Source organism: Melospiza melodia, chromosome 10 (assembly GCF_035770615.1).
Source record: "Melospiza melodia melodia isolate bMelMel2 chromosome 10, bMelMel2.pri, whole genome shotgun sequence".
Taxonomy (NCBI): Eukaryota; Metazoa; Chordata; class Aves; order Passeriformes; family Passerellidae; genus Melospiza; species Melospiza melodia.
In genome coordinates, this window is record NC_086203.1 from 19,000,368 (window position 1) to 19,020,527 (window position 20,160).

At 38.5% G+C, this 20,160-nt stretch overlaps 1 protein-coding gene across 1 annotated transcript in view; it reads right to left on the bottom strand.

Moving 5' to 3' along the window:
- Positions 1 to 2,799: 2,799 nt before the first annotated feature.
- IL17RD (interleukin 17 receptor D) overlaps positions 2,800 to 20,160 on the bottom strand; it is a 41,274-nt gene continuing 23,913 nt past the window's right edge. The window contains exons 3-13 of the mRNA XM_063164687.1: positions 18,082 to 18,207; positions 16,152 to 16,270; positions 15,379 to 15,499; positions 14,308 to 14,352; positions 14,062 to 14,213; positions 13,624 to 13,689; positions 12,710 to 12,764; positions 11,692 to 11,802; positions 9,880 to 10,064; positions 6,687 to 7,623; positions 2,800 to 4,402 (exon numbers count right to left, since the gene is read on the bottom strand). Coding sequence (XP_063020757.1) covers positions 4,287 to 4,402; positions 6,687 to 7,623; positions 9,880 to 10,064; positions 11,692 to 11,802; positions 12,710 to 12,764; positions 13,624 to 13,689; positions 14,062 to 14,213; positions 14,308 to 14,352; positions 15,379 to 15,499; positions 16,152 to 16,270; positions 18,082 to 18,172 — 1,998 coding nt within the window. The 5' untranslated portion in view covers positions 18,173 to 18,207 and the 3' untranslated portion in view covers positions 2,800 to 4,286. The remainder of the gene's footprint in view (positions 4,403 to 6,686; positions 7,624 to 9,879; positions 10,065 to 11,691; positions 11,803 to 12,709; positions 12,765 to 13,623; positions 13,690 to 14,061; positions 14,214 to 14,307; positions 14,353 to 15,378; positions 15,500 to 16,151; positions 16,271 to 18,081; positions 18,208 to 20,160) is intronic.

A 20,160-nucleotide genomic window follows, 5' to 3' on the forward strand; every position in this document is an offset into this window, starting at 1 on the left:
ATAACCACAAAGCCTATTATATTATAAATTACTCTATGCCACAGTTGAGAGAGCCACGATACGCAGAGCGTCACCACACAGTTCCAGAAGGCTTTAAGCATCCACCCACACACAGTAACACCTCACCTCATCAGAAGGCTTCAGGTACCTGCCCATGCAGAGTAACATCCCATCACTTCAGGAGGCTGCAAGGGTCTGCTCTTGTTCCTCAGCCCAGCCTTTTATCCCCTCCTGCTGATGCCCTGCACCTGTGTGCCCTCTGCTCCCTTTGGTGGTTGGGCAGTGCCCTGGGCACTCCCTGGCTCATTGCTGCCAGTGCTGCTCACCTGCTGCTCACAGCTGTGCCCACTGGGGATGATGAGGCTCAGCCCCACTCCCAATCACCACAAACTGTGTGCCCACAACAGCTAACATTGTATCTAACATTGTATCTAACATTGTATCTAACATTGTATCTAACATTGTATCTAACATTGTATCTAACATTGTATCTAACATTGTATCTAACATTGTATCTAACATTGTATCTAACATTGTATCTAACATTGTATCTAACATTGTATCTAACATTATATCTAACATTATATCTAACATTATATTTAGATCCCCTTCATTTACCTGAGCAACATAAGGAATCAAGAGTGGCTTCAAGGCTTACCCCTAAAATCACAGTTTGCAGGGTTCACTGACTGGAACAATGCTTTGAAATCAGCTGGATAAAAAAAACCCACATGTAAATCTTAAGTATTTATCACATCCTCTTTGACAAAGTCAATCCAAGTTATTACAGTTTTGTGGATAGGTTTCACCTGGCATGCAGGACAACCACGTACTGCTAGGAGACCTTCAGCGGAGATACAGGAAAAAATTACATAAAATCATATTAATGCAATTTTATTAAAAAATAAAATCTGACTCAGTCCATCCCATACAAAAGTTTTAGAAGTTAACATTTCTTAGATTTGCTCGACTATAACCCATCAGAAAGACCTATCAAAACAGCTGCTTCCCTCCCAGCTGCAGGGCATGAGCAGCAGCCAGCAGGTCTGGCTGCTCGTGTGTTGTGTGCAACTGCACTCAAAGGGTGCAGAATAAAGTCACTGCACTTTTAAGCCATTTCTTTTTAATAGTATAACAAAAGCCCCATGAATGAAATGGAACAAAAATATTTTATTTTGGAGTTTAACTTCTAAATTAAAGTATGACAAAACATTATTTCTGAAAATGTCAGATGCATTCTATTTTCAACAGTTGATGGACAGGTACAAATTATGGCAACAACTGTATATATATCCCATTCAAAATGCTGAACACACTGTCACATCTTGAGCCTTCAGCTTTCCAATGTTTTTTCACCCTCCCAGAAAATACACTGTCAAATATCCAATGTCCACACACTTGAGTGTAGCAAAATTTAAGGGGTCCTTTCACCATTACCATGATGTTTAGAATTTACTAAAGCTTGAAAACAGTAGTAAGCTAACCTCTAGTATGTGTGTTAACATATCTTTGAAAAATAATTTTTACAAGGATTTTTGCTGCTATTCCCAGCAAAAAGAAGTCTTGCCAACTCAGTACTATGTCCTTCCAGTATCTCAATATACACAGTATCTAACTGTTTTAGGAACTGTGGTTTTGTAAAAAAGCTATACTAAGTTAGATAAGTATTACTTCTCTTACTTTTGTAAACTTTAGGTGTGGGCCATCCTAATCTATATTTTCACTTAATTATGTTGTCTTTCTTTTGAGTACATAAAATATGCTGCTTCCACCTTAAGAAGGAATAAAGGAATTTTTCTTCCCTCCACCCCTAGATGTGACTGTCATCTGCATAGACTTTTCATAATTAACAAATAAGTGTTGCAAGATTGTACAGCAAATTTTGAACAAATAAAAAAAAACATTAATGACGAGTGATTCTTTGTGCAACTACCTTCATCCCTTTTCAACGCTCAGCTTTCTTAGAACTCAAAATGAAAACTTCATTTCATTTCATAATACTGATTCAGCCACTATATTTAATGGAAGCAGGAAATCTTCCCAATCTTTAGCCCAGCATTACATAACAGTAAGTGAGCTGGGACTTCCAATGGATGAGAGCAGCATTACCTTCACCAGCTCACTGCTAAGAAATTGCCTCCTCCTCCTACTTCTCATGTTGTGCAGCTTTGGATTTCTATGCACAGCAGATCTTCAGCACACAGCACACCTTTCTGCCTTATTCAATCAAAACTCTTTCTTCAGGTAAAATAACAAGAATTGTACCAAATCATAGCTGGATATCCCTCATAGCTGGATTTAGTGGAGGAGCGTTAACCTCTAAATGATTCCCTAGTGTGACCTTCAAGCAATGGGAAAACATGGACAATTTTACCTTCAATAAGGCTCAAGGCACAGCTTTAAAAAATCATCAGAGGCACAGCTGATTCACTATGTGTGTAAAATTACCTAAACTTACTTAGATATTGCAAGTTTTGAAGTTTTCCAGGGAGTGTTCTTTGAAATTCAGAAAGCAGAGAGAATAAGGAACATTTCACTACTGGACAAGGCCCTCCAGATCCAACACATGCTGATCCAAATGATCACAGAATTCCGTATTACAATTGCAAAGCATGACAGAGTTCTGCCATTAATTGTTAGACACATATAATTGTTACAGCACTTTCTAACTTCATCCGTGATAACAATCTCAAGAGTCCTTTGTTTGGAAATTCCAATAATTAAATATAAACTGACACATAGCAACCCAAAACAAAACAAAAACAACCCAAGAAAACAACCCGTGAGCTTTACAGCTACTCAGCCAAAATCATCACTTTATAGTTCTATCTCATGCTATTAAAATGGATAATAAAATGTAACAGTTAACAATGTCTAATTCTCATCTATTAAAACTAAGAGAATATTTGAGGTATTTGAGTTCTCCCTTAATTCTCTTAAAAGTAACCTCCTGCTAGTGGAATGTGAATTCAGGTTACATGAGCCAGAATTTGACTCTGTGACCAGGATGAGCAAAGGCACATTGGTGAGGTGTCCTTTAGTATTTGCTGTGCCCATACTTACTGTAATAGTGCCTGAAACTGCAGTTACAGAGATGCATTGAATTTCAGAAAAGCTGCTCCTGGGAAACAGGAGGGACATTCTGGATGAAGATTTACCCACCTGGTCACTGCAGGAAACAGGACATGCCTGCTCTGTGTCAGTAGATAAAAATGGCCAGTGGTAGCTTCTGCATTTTTCCTTAATATAACACTAGTGACAGCACACAACCTTAATCACTAAGTGATGATAAATAGTGTAAACTGCAAAATAATTCACTGGCTTCTGCTCACTGCTTGGTTCAACACAAAGTACTCCTGGCCTGTTAACTGCTGTCTTGGCTTGTTTTAACCCAGGTGGTTTTGTAGCACCTGTCCTCAGATGATAATATCAACCCCCCAAAAAGCTTAATCCTCTCATGGCTGAACAAACCTAGAATATCTTCAATATAAGATATGGTCTTCCTTCTTCCATCTCTTTATTCTCCATATCAGCCCTTCAGGAAGAAACAGGAAGCTTTGTTTCCATGGTATCACTCAGAACATGAGGACCTGTATTTCTGTCTATTCCAGAATGATGCTCAGCCTCAGAATGGGGCTGTGTGTGAGTCACCACCACAGCCAGACTGCAGAGGAGACACAGGAGATCAATGCAGGGGAGGGAGACATGCACTGGAATGAAATACTGACACACATTAGCATCTGGGAAAAGGAGGCTGAGGAAGAGAGCTCAAACATTTTGAAAAGAAAATTATTTCTTCTGATGGAGAATTTCTTGATGTCACCTTTGGCATTTTATCTTGCTTCTGAAAAAATCCTGTTCTCATTCACTACAACACTCCTGTCATCAAGTACATCAGCACTTAAAACTAGAGGCTGGGCTACAAAATTTACTAAGGCTTAATGTTCCAAGCTATTTTATGTCCAGTTGCAAAGTTATTCCTAGCAAAAAATAGTAAATTTTGATTATAGCATCTGTAAACATTGTAATATAATGACATTTAAATTATAACAGGAATTATTTTAAATGTATGCTCTTCTGGTTTTCCATGCTACATTTTTCAAATCATGAAAGAGTTTTTATAAAAATACCAACAGATTCAAGTTTACTGGCCACAAAAAATGGAATAACAGATCTTCAGGGGCAGTTGGTTCCTTCAAGTAGATTTGGTGCTGAGACAGTGTGGTAGTTAAAGCACAAACAGAGGCTGTTGATAAAGTGGCAATGCATAACAATGTTGTCATGTATTATAAAGGAGCAATTGCCTGCAGTTCATCAGAGTGGATGTGGCAATGAAGTTCTGCTTTACATATTCCAGGCACTAAGAACTTTGTAGCAGTCATTACAGGAGGTTCTTCTTCTCCTATAAAAGGAAAAAAAAAAAGTGAAGTTCATTAATTGAAACAGAGACTTTGTACTCAGTCAACATTTCAGAAACAATGCCAAGAAAACTTATGAAATGCCTCTGGCACCACCTTGTCTTGCACTCCTGAGGCTGAGCTATCATGCTCAGCAAATGTTATCTAGAGGTACAACACTGATTTTCTTCCCAGGCAGAACTTCTTAGGGAAGACCTCATTAGTGAATGGACCTAATAAAGGTTTAGCTGTTGGTACTTCATCAAAATTAAACTGGTTTAAACTCCATGCTAAATATGATGATATATTTGAGAATCTTTACTTTGCAGACCAGTAGTCTGCTCAGGAACTGCACTGAAAGAAAGCATTATAAATAAGGGGATTTATGATTTTTATTCAAAAGATTATATCAAACTGGCCTTTTAAGGAAGAGAGGAAAGATCTTTTGAGATGCTAAATGTCAGAGCTATTCACATCTGCTCTGACCAAGTAAGAGGTAAAATAAGTAAAAAAACGGAAATGTAGGGTGAATTCAGAGCAATCATTTGGATGTGTCTATCTCTCAGAACAAGAATAAAAGCTTAAAAATTCTATTTACTCCTCTCATTAGCATGAATATAAATATTAGGGCTGTAAATGCTTTGTATGTCTGGGATACTAAAGAAATTTAATGGGTTGCAGTCTAAAAGGCAGATGATGCCCAGTTTCAGTGCTGTCTCCTTTGTACCCTGTACAGGGCTGTGGTTTGGGGGAGACTCAGGCAGGGTGGTGCTTTTGGATGAGGGCAGTAAATGGGAAAAAGGCAGAAATTGTGGTTTCTTGAGACACTGGAACATCAGCAAGAGCTCTAACGTTTAACCTCCACAGCTGGAGCGTGTTACCAAGGGGGTATGTGACTTGAGAATTAATTACTGGGAAGACTGCCTCTGTCTTCCTGTGCCTCCCTGCAGCTGGGACACCCAGCTGACAGCTCAGCATTGAATCAGGAGGGGCACACTGGGAAAGCATTCTTCCAGGGAGGCCATACATTTTAAACTAGCATCCCACTCTCATTAGAACCTTTACAGAGATCATCTGTAATTTTTCCCACACGTGTGAGAAAAGACCAAGTTAGAAGATGATAGGAAAGTAAAAAATATAGTTTTGATTCTGAAAACAGAGTAATTGTGGCTTAATTGATTAATTAAAATAGCAAATCTGTATTTTTTTCCACCTGAAGTTTTTTTCAGATTTTAACTATTTAGTCACATAGGCTATCTAACTGACAGGTGCAGTATCTGTAAATCAGCATTTGTATTCTCTTCCTTCAAGATCATTCTGGCATCAAACATTAGTTATGAGTTATCTAAATAAGAATTAAAGGTTCATTTACCCAAGAGAAATGTCTAGTTAATGCACTGTCAACACTTATTCTAGAAAAAAGAACAGCATACAACCATCAAAATGCAATAGTCACCTGTTGTAGCTGCTTAAGGAAAATCTCAGCAGAGCACTTTTATCATATCAATACAATTGCTGGAACATTCCTCACTGAGCTAGTTGTGATGCCAGTTCAATATCCTGTAACTAGTAAGGTTAAATCAGTTTTTTATACAGCCTGAGGCAAAATTTACACCTTCTAACTGGAAGTATCTGAGCTGGGTGTCTGTTCTGGAGAGTGTCTTCCAAGCATTTAAATTACTCCATTGAAAGCCATTTGTTCATTCCCCAGCCCTGTATCTGTGGGAAGCCTGATGTCATCCTGAAACTTGAGTTAAGCACAGTACAGAGGATACCCCTGAAGGATCCAGTATGTGCTGGAGCCACACAGGATGCCAGGTTTAGATTTATGGCTGGCTGTGAGAATGCTGCACCATATCACCCTCTGGATTACAGCACACAGCTGTCAGCTGAAATCCCAGCTGCCAAGGGGTCCCTGGAAGGAAGAAGCTATCTCTCCAAGAATAGGTCAATTAATGAGCAGTGACTTATTAATAGAATTGTAGTGAAATCTTATCTAGCTAAGACTTCCTCCACACACTGTAAGTTTAGGAAACAATTTTTCCAAAGTTACTCTACCTATTTTAATTTTTTATTTTTATATGATATTTTTATTTTATATATTATTTTTACTTTTATTTTATATTTGAAATATTTTTAATTTTGTGTTTATTTTTACCATATTTATACAATGTTCACCTTTCTCTGCAGCCTTTTATATGGCTCCTCACATATTATCTTACCTCTTTGGAGATGGCAGAAATATGCACAGTAACTGAATTTAAGTTTTGACACACTGCTGTATCTTACCTAAACCTGATGATGAAGAAACACTTCCTGTAATGGAAGACGTTTCCATTTGGTCTGTCAATAGTCCTTCCATTAAAGGTAAAGATAATTCAGATGAAGGGACAGATGAATCATAGATCCCAGAATCTCGAGGCATGTCTTTCAGGTTTGAAGCTTTAACAACATGTAGCAATGGCTGAAGGACAGAGCTGCCACCCCCTTGAATGTCCTGAGTTTCTATATCTTCTCCAAGGTTTAAGTGCTGAATGATACAGTGAGAGTCTGAATTCCCCACTGAAATGTTTAGATCTGTTTTCAGGTAAAAATCACCATCCATCACCTGTTTATTCACCAAGTCATTTAAAACCAAGCCTGAATCAAATTTTTCCATGACAGGCTCTGAGTAGTGTAAAGAAGGTGGAGGGAAGGGAATGAATTGTTTCTCAAACCAGTCTGGTTCCTGATCAATGAACTGATGCATGTTGCAAATAGCAACATAAAGGGACCTCCCAGATTTGCTCCTGAAATAATTCCTTTTACTGATGTTAACAGGAAACCCCTCAGAATCCTGCACACTGAGATCCCTGGAGTGTAAGTGTGAATAGAGCTGGGGGAGATTGTCCATGAGTTTGTATTTTGTGCTCAGATCCAGAATGGCAGGGATGTCCCCCTCACAGGAGTAATCAAAGTAAACTGCAATGAACTTGCAGAGGTCAGCTGAGTTCTGCTTGGCCTGACGAAGCTTCTCTGCCACTGTCAGCACAGCAAAGAGAAAGGGTTCTCCTTTTCCTGCATCTCTGGCTACTCCTCTGTGCTTCCAGTTCTTTTTTTCAACAAAGTATTTCATCCCTTTGGAACACACAATGATGATAAACTGTGACTCGTTTATTTTTTTAATAAGCCACTCCTTCTGATCTTCTTTACAGCTTTTCAGATCTTCCCACAAATCTAAAGCCACCTAAAAAAAAGGGAAAAAATCTGATTAAGGTTTATGTATATAAACCCAAGTAGTTCCTTAAAAAAAACCACACATCCAAATGTGGATTTGATACATCGCAATATTTTTGGGCGAATAAAAAGAACATAGAAAATGTGGCTGGATCAAGTAAATTACAATTAACTTATCTAATCAAATTTGCTATCATCAATCTACAATAAACAATTGTGCTTGCCTCAAACATTTACCATTTTATGTCTGGGTCCATAATGTGCTGAATGCAATGGAAGTAACAGAATCACAGGATTGCTTAGATTGAAGAAGACCTTTAAGGTCAAGTACAGCCATTCACCCAGCCCTGCCAAGTCTGGCACTAAACTGTGCCCCTAAGTGCCATATTCACTTATCATCCTTGCACATTAATGAAGTGTGATACCAAGAATTTTCATATCTAGACAGAAACATAATTAGTGCCTATAATATCAAGATCTTCCAGTTAGGATGCAAAACAACAGCCATTTTATCTGATGAGAAAGCTCTGAAAACTTTTATCCTAGGAGTTGTTTTATTTTGTACTTGGTCAAGCTTTCTGACCATTCTACATTATCTGAAATGTTTTTGTACACCAAGATGAGGGAGACAATGCTTTATCTCACAGGAGGAATGAGTAGTAGGATGAGAGAAAAAAACAGATGTAAAAAACTTGCATAATAGACACACATCAAAACCACTTATAAAAATCTTCTTTGAAGAATTTTTCCAGGGAACAACAATTTCTGCTCTGCTGTCACCCACAGCAGAGTGGAAAACTCTGCCCCATCAGAAGACAGAGTAGGTGAATGCCCAGAACACAAGGACTCCTGAAAACTGCTGCCACACAGTTGGCTGCAGGAAGAAAGTGATCCTGCCTGAGGTGCTGGTCAGCTGGACTGGAGATCATTGTCAGCTCCTTCCAAACAGACAGCTCTACCCTGGGGAGGAGAGGTCATTTTACTGCTGCCTGGGACATGCAGGTAGTTTTGTGTCTGGTTTTGTTTCTGCTCTTCAAAATCCTGTGTGGCCTGCTATTTGTGAGAATGCATTTTTATTATGGACAAGCTATTATTTTAAATGGTTATTAAATGCCATTGTTTTTATCCTTTGAGAAAACATTCCAATTCCAAATGAAAAATACTTGTGCAACTCTTCTGTTATGCACTGAGCATCACTTTTTATATTAAACTCCACAGCTTTAATAACAATATGTATTATTTCTATACATAGGTGCTATCAATATTTTGTTATATCAATTTTGTGCGCTGTCCAAGGCCATATATTCCATGGTTAGAGCAGTAAGGCTCATCTCAACACTACTCAAAAGAGGAGCAGTGTAGTAGGGCTAAAGTACATCTCTAAAAGGAGTTTCAAGTAAGTTAGTTATAAAATAGTTTATCCTGAACTATTTTAAGCAGATGAAAAAGCTGTGACCATCCCCAGCAAGCACGAGGCCTCAGCTGTGTTTCTGTGTTTGGTCACCAGAGAGCAGAGTTGCTGTAATGAAACCCAGCTCCAGCTCAGCCCAGCCACATCCCAGGGGTGGGGGAAATGCAGCACAAAGAGACCAGCAACTGTCCTGCCTTTTCCAGCTGAAAATTGAACAACTGGTCACATATTGATTCCATTTCAGACAGCAGTATGAGATTCTAGGCCTGCTCATTCAAAGTAGCAATTGAAATGTCTCTCTCATACCATTCAAACAAAAACAAGAAAAAAAAGAGCTGCTGATTTCACAGTATTAATGGAACAGAAGGGAAGCAAAACAATAAAAATCAGTAAGTACATGCTGCCAACAAGTAATCCTAATAATACAGTTTTTGCTCTATGAGCAGAAGTCTTAATAGATTCAACTTCTTTTATATTACAATTCAAAACACACTTAGGAACACCAAGGTATATCAAGTAGACAACAATACCTCTTTGTGGCTGCTGACTGTAAAGATGTAAGGCCTACTGAACAGAAAAAGCACTTAATTCAAAGAAAGCTAAACATGGCTGAATCAAAGTCCTGAAATCATCTTCAACTATTCTGTTGGTTTGGGTTGTTTTGGTTTCTTTACACTGGATAAGATCTCTTCATTTCCCCAAGTAAAGAAAATTCATACAGCCTAAATTTAGAAAAATAACAGAAGTTATCTCAGTGCAAAGGAGTGACTGAAACACCGACTTTTCAAGCACAGAATTTTGGGAGTGCTGTTTCAATTAAGGAAAAGTTGTTCACATATGAAATGTTGAGTTTACCTCACAGCCACAGAAGTCCTGAAGAAAATAAGCAAAGCACTGGATGACATTAATGTGTTTCTGGCAGTCCTTGCTGGAGTAGCAGATGAACACTTTTGGCCGGGGCCGAAGCCTTTCCACATGGAGACCTGCAGCATATGCTGAAGATTCTGAGCTCTCCTCATCCAGATGGGAATATATATTTTCTAAAGTGCAAGAGAAAAGGAAGTTCATTGTTTTGTTTTGGGTTTTTATTACTTTTGTAGGCTTTTTACTAATGCATCCAGTAATGTTTGGGTTTTTTCCTAAAGATTTTCCTCTCCTTTCCAATCTAGGAAAAAGAAAAGTTGTACACACTGTTTATCCAGCTTAAGATTTGCTGCATGTGAAATACACTTTCAAAGTTAAATGTGCAGTTATTTCTGCCCAAATCAGAAAACACAAGGAAGGTTTATTTTATAGATGGAATGAAGTTGTTTCCCCTTTATTCAATCTCAACAGTCTTCACATCTCTGTTCAAACCCTATAAGCCTAAAAGATGTATCATCTTCAAGAGTTTCCTGTCTAACAAAGTCTCTTGTTAAAAAAAACCCAAACCACAACATAAGTCAGGTAAGAATATTCAACTCCAGGTCCACAGACCCTTTCAGGATATCCTACAAGATTTCTCTAGTGTATATATACACACCCGTGTTTGGACATGAATTTGACATTAATTTGAATTAAGATATGATTAATTTAAACCAAAATAGCTATTAGTGTTTATTTCTTTGCATAGACCCTTTTATGCTGGAGCATAACAGTCTGGCCTTATGCCAGACTAATTCAATCTAGTTCTACAGCTGATTAAGCTAATTTGGAATAAAGTATGAGTATTTCAAAATACAAATATCCATCCAGGGATTCAATTCAGAACAATTCATCAGGAATAACTATTCTGGAACAACTCTCTCTGCAGACAAACCCTCAAGAGATTTGTCTGGGTTTTTTGTTGGAACTATGCTAGCTGTGAGCAAAGGGGATAACTACAGAAGACCAGAAGGTAAAAGGATTTAACACAGCTGGCATATAGCACCTGCAGTATATCTCAGTGCCAAAATTCAGGTGGATAATACAGATATGTGAGGTTTGGAGAAGTAATCACTTTTTCCATTATTCATGAAACCACATGATTCTTTAAATTCAATATAAAAAGCCAAGGTATTTTTAACATATAAATGTATTAAGTGTTGCTTGCCAGCTCCTGGATACAGAGGAGAAGTCAGCAAGGAGGAATGGAATCTAAGAACATCTGCAAGCAGGGCTCATAGTAAATTTAGGAAGATGGCTTAGAATGAAAGGTAAAGGCAACTTCCAGGAAAGTGAGCAAATCTGGAATAGCAGCTGTGGAGAGTATTCCAGACAGCACTGTGAATTGTATTGCCATCACATGGCTTTGCTTTCCTTCTGATTTAAAATAAATATGAATTAAATATTTCTGAGTGAAATAAGAGAATGTTTGAAACATACCCATTTACAAATCTGTTTGTAATCACATGGTCTCTCAAAGAAAAAGAAAAATGAAATAAAAAGTATTTTCCAATATTGCTTTTGTTGTCTCCTTTCTACAGTGAAGTCTTGATTCAATACTGTCTAGGCAACCAATTACCATCAAGCACTGATTTAGAATTTGCTACAGGTTTCAGCATAAAAAAGCTGAGGGGAGGAAGGACAGATAAACAGAAAAGCAAGCTTTTCAGAGAAAGCTATTTCTGGAGTCAGCCTATCAGAGAGGACACTTTTGGTTCCAAAAGCACATCTGTCAGTGGCACTGCCCTGAGTGCAGGCTCCCACCTTGCTGCTTCTTGCGGCACATGACGGTGAAGAGCGTGGCAAAGGCAGAGATGACAACCAAGGGCACTGTGATGGCAATGGCTCTGATGGGGCCAGCCCAGGGGGAGTGCACTGCAAAAGAAAGCACAATTAGCCACATGCAAATCAGCTGCATTACAACTATCCAAACAAATCTTCACACTGGGAATGCAAAACTGCTGCAGTACTCTATGATCAGGTAATTGTCCAAGATACAGGATATCAAATATGCTCAAATATCATGTTCTGCTCCATTTCAAATTAGGTTTTATGGCAGTTGCCCCACTGACACAGTGACTCCCAACTGTGCAACTCACACCAGCCCCAGGAGAACAGCCCTGTGGCAAATAGTTTGGCTGAGATTTGCAGTGGCCATTTGGACCTGACCTGTTTTGTTCCAGGGTGCTGAACCTGCCCCTTAGAAAGAATTGCCTTCCTGCAGAGCTCACCCTGAGCAATGTGCATTAGGATTCAGTGCATTTTATCCACTGCCTCCATCTGTGGCTGTTTTGAGGTGCAGTTGCACTCTGAAATCCCTGTTTAGCTTCTCAACAACAGGTCTGACCCAGAGGCATGTGAAGCATTCACCTGACAGGTTCTGCAGACTGCTGGGTTTGGTACCAGGCCTGAAGGACACAGGTGATGTGTTCAGGCTGCTCCCACAGTTTCATTGCAGTATTTCCACACTGTTGCACTCTCTGCTGTATGCAATTAATGTTATCATTCCTCATATCCACATATACAATAAAAGCCACTTTTCCACAAAGATTTCCAATGAGGGATTGATCTAAACTCCACTAAATACAAGTGCACAGAGATGCACACGTGTATGCTCAAGTGTGCATCTCTTTTTTCATTAGGTCAAAAAAGCACAGCACAATTATCTCAATAATCTAGATCATGGCAAACAGACAAAGTCAGACAGAGATTTAATTCCAACATAATTAAAACTGAGTCTAAATTAGTACATTAAATATTGTTTAAAAAACAGAATTCATACCTGGTTTTAGTGCATAGTGCATTGTTTTCCTTGTTGTATTAGTGTCATCAACCAGCTTGAAAAGGTAAAAGATTAATTTTATTTTTTGCAATATGAAAATACCTGTAACAGCTTTTATGACCAAATCTGAATAAAGGTACTGTTCAAATAGTTAAAAATAAAAAGCAGCACAAACTAGTATAATAAAAATTGACCAAGAAAGAGAATTCCAATTAAAAAAAATAAAAACTGAAGTCCAGGAATTATGCAGGCCCACAACTTCAGTTTAAGGCACAAAATGCTGTGCAGTCATGGAAGCAAAGCTATGGAAGAAAGGTCAAGAGCATTCTGATGCCTGGAGATTCTAGCCTTTGTATTTTTATGCATTCATGCTGTACCACATTAGTGCATAACTAAACTCCATATGAAGTGCTGGTTAACTGTCCTCACATTCTGGTTAGACAAACCCTCTGGGGCAGTGATCCAAGGACACCCTACAGCCTCAGGCCCCAAAAGGTATAACAAAAGTGAATTGAGGGGGAGCAAACTGGGGGAATTTGACTTCATTACCTGAAGCAGTAATTGAAGGATTAAGCCCTGATATGTAAATGGACCAAACTTATATCTGTCTGAAAAAACTCCTGACCATCATCCATTTTGGGTTAGCCCCCTGGGGAGGCTCCATCCGCCCTTAATACACCAGAAGGCCCTTCATTAAATATCTCTGCTTTTATTCTTCTAACTTTGTCTGGCCTCTGTTTCCAGGTAAGCCCAAAAAAGGCATCATTCTAGATAATTTACTTGCCCAAGCTACTTCAGTAGGAATACCTGGAGTTCAATTCTACCAGTGTGATTTGAAACATTTTAATTTTATTTCATTTTCCCATTAACACATTCACTTAGGTGTGGTACACAAGACTGTTTAGAAATGTTACCTCAATGATATAATCCCCTGGAGACACATTCTGAAGAACACAACTTGTAGTGTCTGTGTTCTGCTCCTACATAAAGAAAGGATATTTTGCAAGCAATTCACATACTTTGAAAACCTAATAAAGAATTCACATTGATGTAGAAATAGGCAGTGCACTTTGTATTAACACACCTCAGAACTCAGTCTGCCCATTCACAGATACAATTGTCTGCCTGCAGAACTGACTTGTGCTCTCCAGGCCAAATGGAGTCCCCAAGCCTGGCTGTGACTGATGAGTGCTATCACAGCACAACTGTTATTTACAAATAGCTCCAAATGGTTTTACAATTTTAAAACTGATACTATTTTATATTAAGTTTTCTAAGTTTCTGTAAAACCTTAGAACACCTCATATTAACAGGTGCTGTGTTTTGAAGAGCTACAAAACTCAGCCACGTACCTGTCTGCAGGTCTTTTGCTTAAACAGTCCTTCATGCTTCAGTTTGTAGTGAAGAAAGTAGGACCTAAACCCAAAGTTGTGAGGGGCATGATCAAAGGACACTTGCATATTAAAACCTTGCTGGGTAACATTCACATTCCTTGGCTTCCAGTCTGTCAGAGGAGATATTCATGAATTGCAAAATGACTCTTCAAGTACAGAAACTTTTTAAAAGATTAATATATAGAAATATTACATTTTACTTACAAGGTTTGCAGACAAGGTTTTCTGGCTGTAGCAACAATTCACATGCTACAAATACAGAGAAAAGACATTAATTATACAGTATCAAACTGCTATGCTATTTAAACAGTAAAAGAACAAGGGCCAAAGTAGGGAGTTCATAATTTTGAGAACTCTCACTTCTTTCCCAGACTCTAATATGCCTGGACTAAATGCATTTTGCAAACTCAACTCCTTTGTTATTATTTCAAGTCCCTTCTCATCTTTATATGAGAAACACAGATCCATTCATTTGAACATCACATTTCTTAGTGAGACAGAAGGGATAACACCAGGCACAGCACATCAGGAGAGGAAGTTAAAACTAGTCTTAAATGTATTTAGTCAGAAAAAGTAAGTATGCTGAGCACTACTACCAATGGTACAGTGGTCTGTGTTAACAGACAGACTTGAAAAGCAAGTTTTATATGGAAAAAAACCCTTAGCAAGACAAATATCAACAGTTCACTCCAAAGGGTACTTGCAGTTTCTCACCATACTGTGTGAGCACTGGGGAGCTTACTCAAATTTCTTCTCTCCACCTCCAGTGAGAATTGCTAAGTAATTGCAGAAATTCAACTTGATGTACTGCTGTCTAATTTTAGATGTCCTCCTCCACATCTGTCTTTGGATAGCTGTTGTTAAATTGTAATCTCAAAGGAAAAAAACAACCTGCCCTTCTTCACAATGTCCAGAGAGGAGCAAACCATCTTCAGGAGCTACCTGAGAACCACAGGAACAATCCTGCTCCAGGCAAACCTGAGATAATCTCAGGCCTAGCTGACACTTCTCTTCTGGTTGCTGCCTAACACTTATGATCACACACCACAGATTTATCTGTGGCATGCAAATTATTTCTGCTTAACACCCAGATCTTCCCTCCACAACAGTGTCAGTAACTACTTAACCCAGACTCACCCAACATCATCACCCACTACATTCCTTTGCTGGGAAAACCAAAACACTGAGGGGAGGCTCACTGAAGAGATGATAGGCAATACTATACAAAATGCAACACTACAATATATGCAACACCATATTATGTGCAATACTTACATCTAGTTCTGAAGAAAAATGGGTGATAATTACTTTCATTTTTAATGGAAGGAAAAGGAACAATCTTTACAAAGTAATCTGTTTCAAACTTCAAGTTTACAAAGGGCTGAGATTCCATTCCCTACAAAAAGACAAGATTGCACATATTTTAAAATCAATAATCATAGCTGAAAGTATTTTTCAAAACAAGCCCACAATTTTGCAATCAAAGGCTGAAATTAATACATTAAGAATCCTTTCTCTACCCCTCTATTCCAAACTGACATGGGGAATCTCAATCCATAGTTGGATGCAGACTATTACAGAAGTGCATTTGCACTCCATGTACAAAATGGCAGTTCCCAGCTTCAGAAAAGTTTCTATCAAAGGAAAAAAGATCTGTCTCTAAAGCAACAACTATCATTAATTTCACCAATAATACTTTTGGGAACCAACCAGCTCTTTTACAAGGGCATGGAGCAATAGGACAAGAGGGAATGGCTTCAAACTGACAGAGTCAGAGTGAAGGGTTAGATTAGATATTGGGAAGAATATCTAATATCCTCCAGCGTGAAGGAAGAGAGGCCCTGGCACAAGTTACCCAGAGAAGCTGTGAATGCCCCATCCCTCCAAGTGTCCAGGCCAGGCTGGATGGGGCTTGGAGCACCCTGGGATGGTAGGAGGTGTCCCTGCCCATGGAACCTTTAATGACCCAAACCATTCTAGGATGATGAACCCCTTCAAGACTACTCACAGTCAAACAACACAAACTTCTCTTGAAACAAAGCACTTACTGTTCGTTTAAAACTGGGGCTGAGCTGCTTTGGATCTTTTAAAACCATCTGCTGGCATTGTCTTCCCTCTGACTTTAACTCCTCAAGTATTACTCGAAATCCCTTCAGGTATTCAATCCCTACAAACAGCAGGGCATTTCAACAGAAGGTTACTATTTCAAAATGCATCATGTGGTATTTAATGCAATTTGAATATATTTCATTTGTTTTTAAGAATAAACCTTATCAGTCATATGAAACATGTTTGTATTTAATAGCTGTTGCTGTATGTCAGTTCTGCATATTCCATCTTGCCTATCTAGAGTTCAGTCTTTGGCCAAGGCTACAATCACTGCACACTTGTGTAATGCTTGGAACAGAGGGGCCCATGTCTCATCAGGGGCTTCCAAATTACCACTGCAATCTTAAGTTATCAGTACCTTCTTCACTTTCAGAAATACTTCACAGCTACTTCACATTTCCATTTTACAATCAAATATAACATTGTGGTAAATTATAGAAATAGTCCTTTATAAATTTTACTATCATCTCTGAGACTACCAGATTAAAATGGTAACAATTGTTTCAACTTCTTTAGTTCTAGTACAGTAAGGGCTAACAGAAAACTTGACTTAAATGGAATGGAATTTATTCCAGTGCATGTATCCTTCCAGTTATTCATAAGTGCTGCCAGAACTACACCCATTTTGTTCAAGTTACTCTACTGCAACTTAGCACAGTGTCTTTACAATGTTCTCATCAGAGAATTACTTCATGATATGACTAAACTGAGTCACAGTGATGTGAACATCCCAGGAAAATGCCAGTGTTGCCCTGTGACAGTTTTGTGGCTCGGGTATCAAAGGCACTGCTCAGCTCTTTCACTCTCACTACTCCAGCTAATTGCATTTCTTCAACAGCATTACACATATTTATCAATGACACAGACACAGCTTTTGTAAGCTAAATGCTACATAAATCAAAATGGACTCAGTTTATGCTGTGCTTGTCAGCCCAAAAAATAAAATTCCAAATGTATCATTTTACACCACCTCCTCTGGTTCACTGGTTTTCACAGGTTTGTGTGTTTTGCTTAATCTTACATAATTTTGTAGAAGATAAAGTGTTGCCAAATGTGTTCTTAGCATTCATGGAACAAAAGCACTATTTGTCCTTACACAAAGACCCTGAAAGTGCCCAGTTCCCAGGTTACCCTAGATTCTGAACTGCAGTTCTGTCCTCAAGCTCTCCAAAGGATTTACCTCTGGTGATCCCAAGGAAGAACACCAGGCTTTGTTTCCCAGGGATGTTTGATTCTGCAGCTGAGGATTAACAAATGCCTTCAACTGCACAGTTCTATAGAATTCAGTGGAATTCTCACATATTTTTTAAAGCCCAGAAATAAGTTTCTCAGTGGAAATGGATTTCTGCACATTCTCAATTTTGGACACTACTGCTCTAGTGGGCAACAAGGTACTTCCAGTGACATTGAAGTAATTGAGGAATACTCTTAATCACCAGACCTGGCAAGGAAACACATTGAAGTCTGTATAGCTGTGATTAGATAATGTTTTCCACCTGTAAGACAATCTGCATCTTAAAAACCCTTTAAGTGTATCAGGAACTAAATTCAATCAATGCCACTGAGATGCACCAAAGCCTTAGGGCAGAAAATTAAATCAGGGACAGTTTCACAGTTCTGAAGAGCAGGAATTCACTAAGCTGGGATAGTAAAAAGCTGTGTATGACTGCAGAGAACATCCCAGTTTTAAGGGTGTTTTTGAAGCAAACCAGAAAAAAAAATCTTTGCAAAGATGTTAAGAATTCCTTTCTTCTTAGGCAGTTTGCATCAATGACTCCAAGCATAATTTAATTATTTGATTTAATACCTATGAGCATGAAGTTATTACCAAACCCCTGATCAATGACTCCATCTCCCTCTAGAACTTACCAATGGCATTTGCTGTCCAAAGGATCATCACAGCCACCTGCTCCTGGCATGCAAACTGACTGATAGTGATGTTCTGCACATCTCCAATCATGTGTCTGCCCACTGAACTCAGGTAAGGAGTGCAGTCTAAAAACATGGACAAATAAACACTTCAGGAAAAACATTCTAGCTGACATAGATCCCCTAACATGTCTTCAAGCCTGAGCAAAGTAAAAGTACCAGTGCATTATTTTATATAAGGACTACAAATCATATCTAGATTAAGTTTTTGTCTCAAGACCCAAAACCCCTCAAAACCTCACAAATCACTGAGCATGATCACTTTCCCTGTTGCCAACCTAGAGTTCACAGGACTCCCAAGGGTATTACCAGTTCATACCACCAGTGTAACCTGTCCCCCATCACAGTACTGGGACTCCCAAAAGAGAACAACTTTTCCTTGCAGCTGTCCAAAATACTATAGACTGCCATTAATTTTCTTCATGTACAGTGTCCAAAGCAAGAGGATGTTGGTCAAGGATCAGGCACATCTGAGAGCAATAAACCATGAGAACTTGAGAAGTGCTCAAGAAGTGCTTTTAGCCACGATTCTGCTTGATCCTGACCACAAAGAACCTGCTGCTTAAATCCATCTCCTCTCTGCCTTCCATTCTGCAGCCACAGCCCTACAGACCACTTAGCTGCCACTGGCTTCACTCAGGACTGGTTTTGTCTTGCTATCCTCACAAAATACAGTTTATTCCCTAAAATTACACTGCCACAGCTCTAGCTTTAATCAAGAAAACAAAACATAAACTAAAGATTCCTGAGCTTGTTGTTGAACTTGTTCTTTTTAAAAGAAGAAAACAACCCCAAATTTTATTCCTTTTAAAGCTTTACAATATTTAGGCTCATATTTTGTGGCAGGAAGAGAAGCAGCAGGCAGGGAATTCACTAGTTCTGGAGCAGAGTATACATGAAGATGGGTGTGCAAAAACAAACATTCTGTTTCTGAACTAGTGAAAGTAACAAAATCCAGAAGAAAATGATCAGCAGGTTGTATATTACTGACTGATGATTAATTTAAAAAAAAAAACTGACTTAATTTATATGCTATGTATTCATCTATAGAGAGCTTGTAGAAAGGAAACATGAAAAATCAAGCGCTATGATACACCAGTACAGGAAATTTGAATTTAATTCAGAGGTGTGATCTTAAAGGCAAGGAAAGAAAAATTATTAACTGTAAAGGAGATTTAGAAAATGGCTTTTTACTATGAATAACCATGGTAAGGGGTCTTTTCTATAACTGTCAGAGACATAAGAATAGAACAGTACAACAGTGCCCTTTACAAAAGCTGGTGCTTGGTGCTGACTCCACTGTTTGTAGGGCTCAGTTGCTATGAGGGAACTCAGGGACAGCATGAACTTCCTCCTAGGAGAATAGAGGATGTCTCTCAATGGAAAGTCTGAAGTAACTGGTTTTTCCTAGGTCTGGATCTAATTAATAGCAAGCCCAAGATTTTGGATCCTGGTTACCAGAATTTTATGGTCAAATGACAATTTGCCAAAATGGAATACAGCACAAATGCCTGAAGTTTTACTGCAAGTTACTGATTCACAGTTATAAAGAACAACAGTTTTAGGAAGAAAACAGCATGGAAAAATCACACTTTTTAGGAAAGCACTTCTTTTACTTGAATACAAGTGACATACTAAAAATACAGATATGTCTTTTCCCCTGAATAAATAATGTAACTAACTAATTTAGCATTATAAAACACACTTTCCTAGAGCTGCTCAGCAGCAAAATAAGAGCCTTCAAACCACAGTCAGCAAGCCAAATTTTCCTTTGTGCTGGCTTATTAAAGGTAAACACATATTTCCATACCATGGGAGCTCTTTAGTCTTCATATCAGCAAACTCCTTTCCTAGTCCTGCAGAACTCAAATAACTCCTTTGTGCAGGAAGCACACAGTGCCAGCAGAATTGTGAATTAATATTTCTCATTGGTTAAACACAGTTTCTAGTGCCAGAATTAATGGAAAAAACATGACACATACTGGGATTTAAACAGACTCGTTGTGTTAACTAAATGTG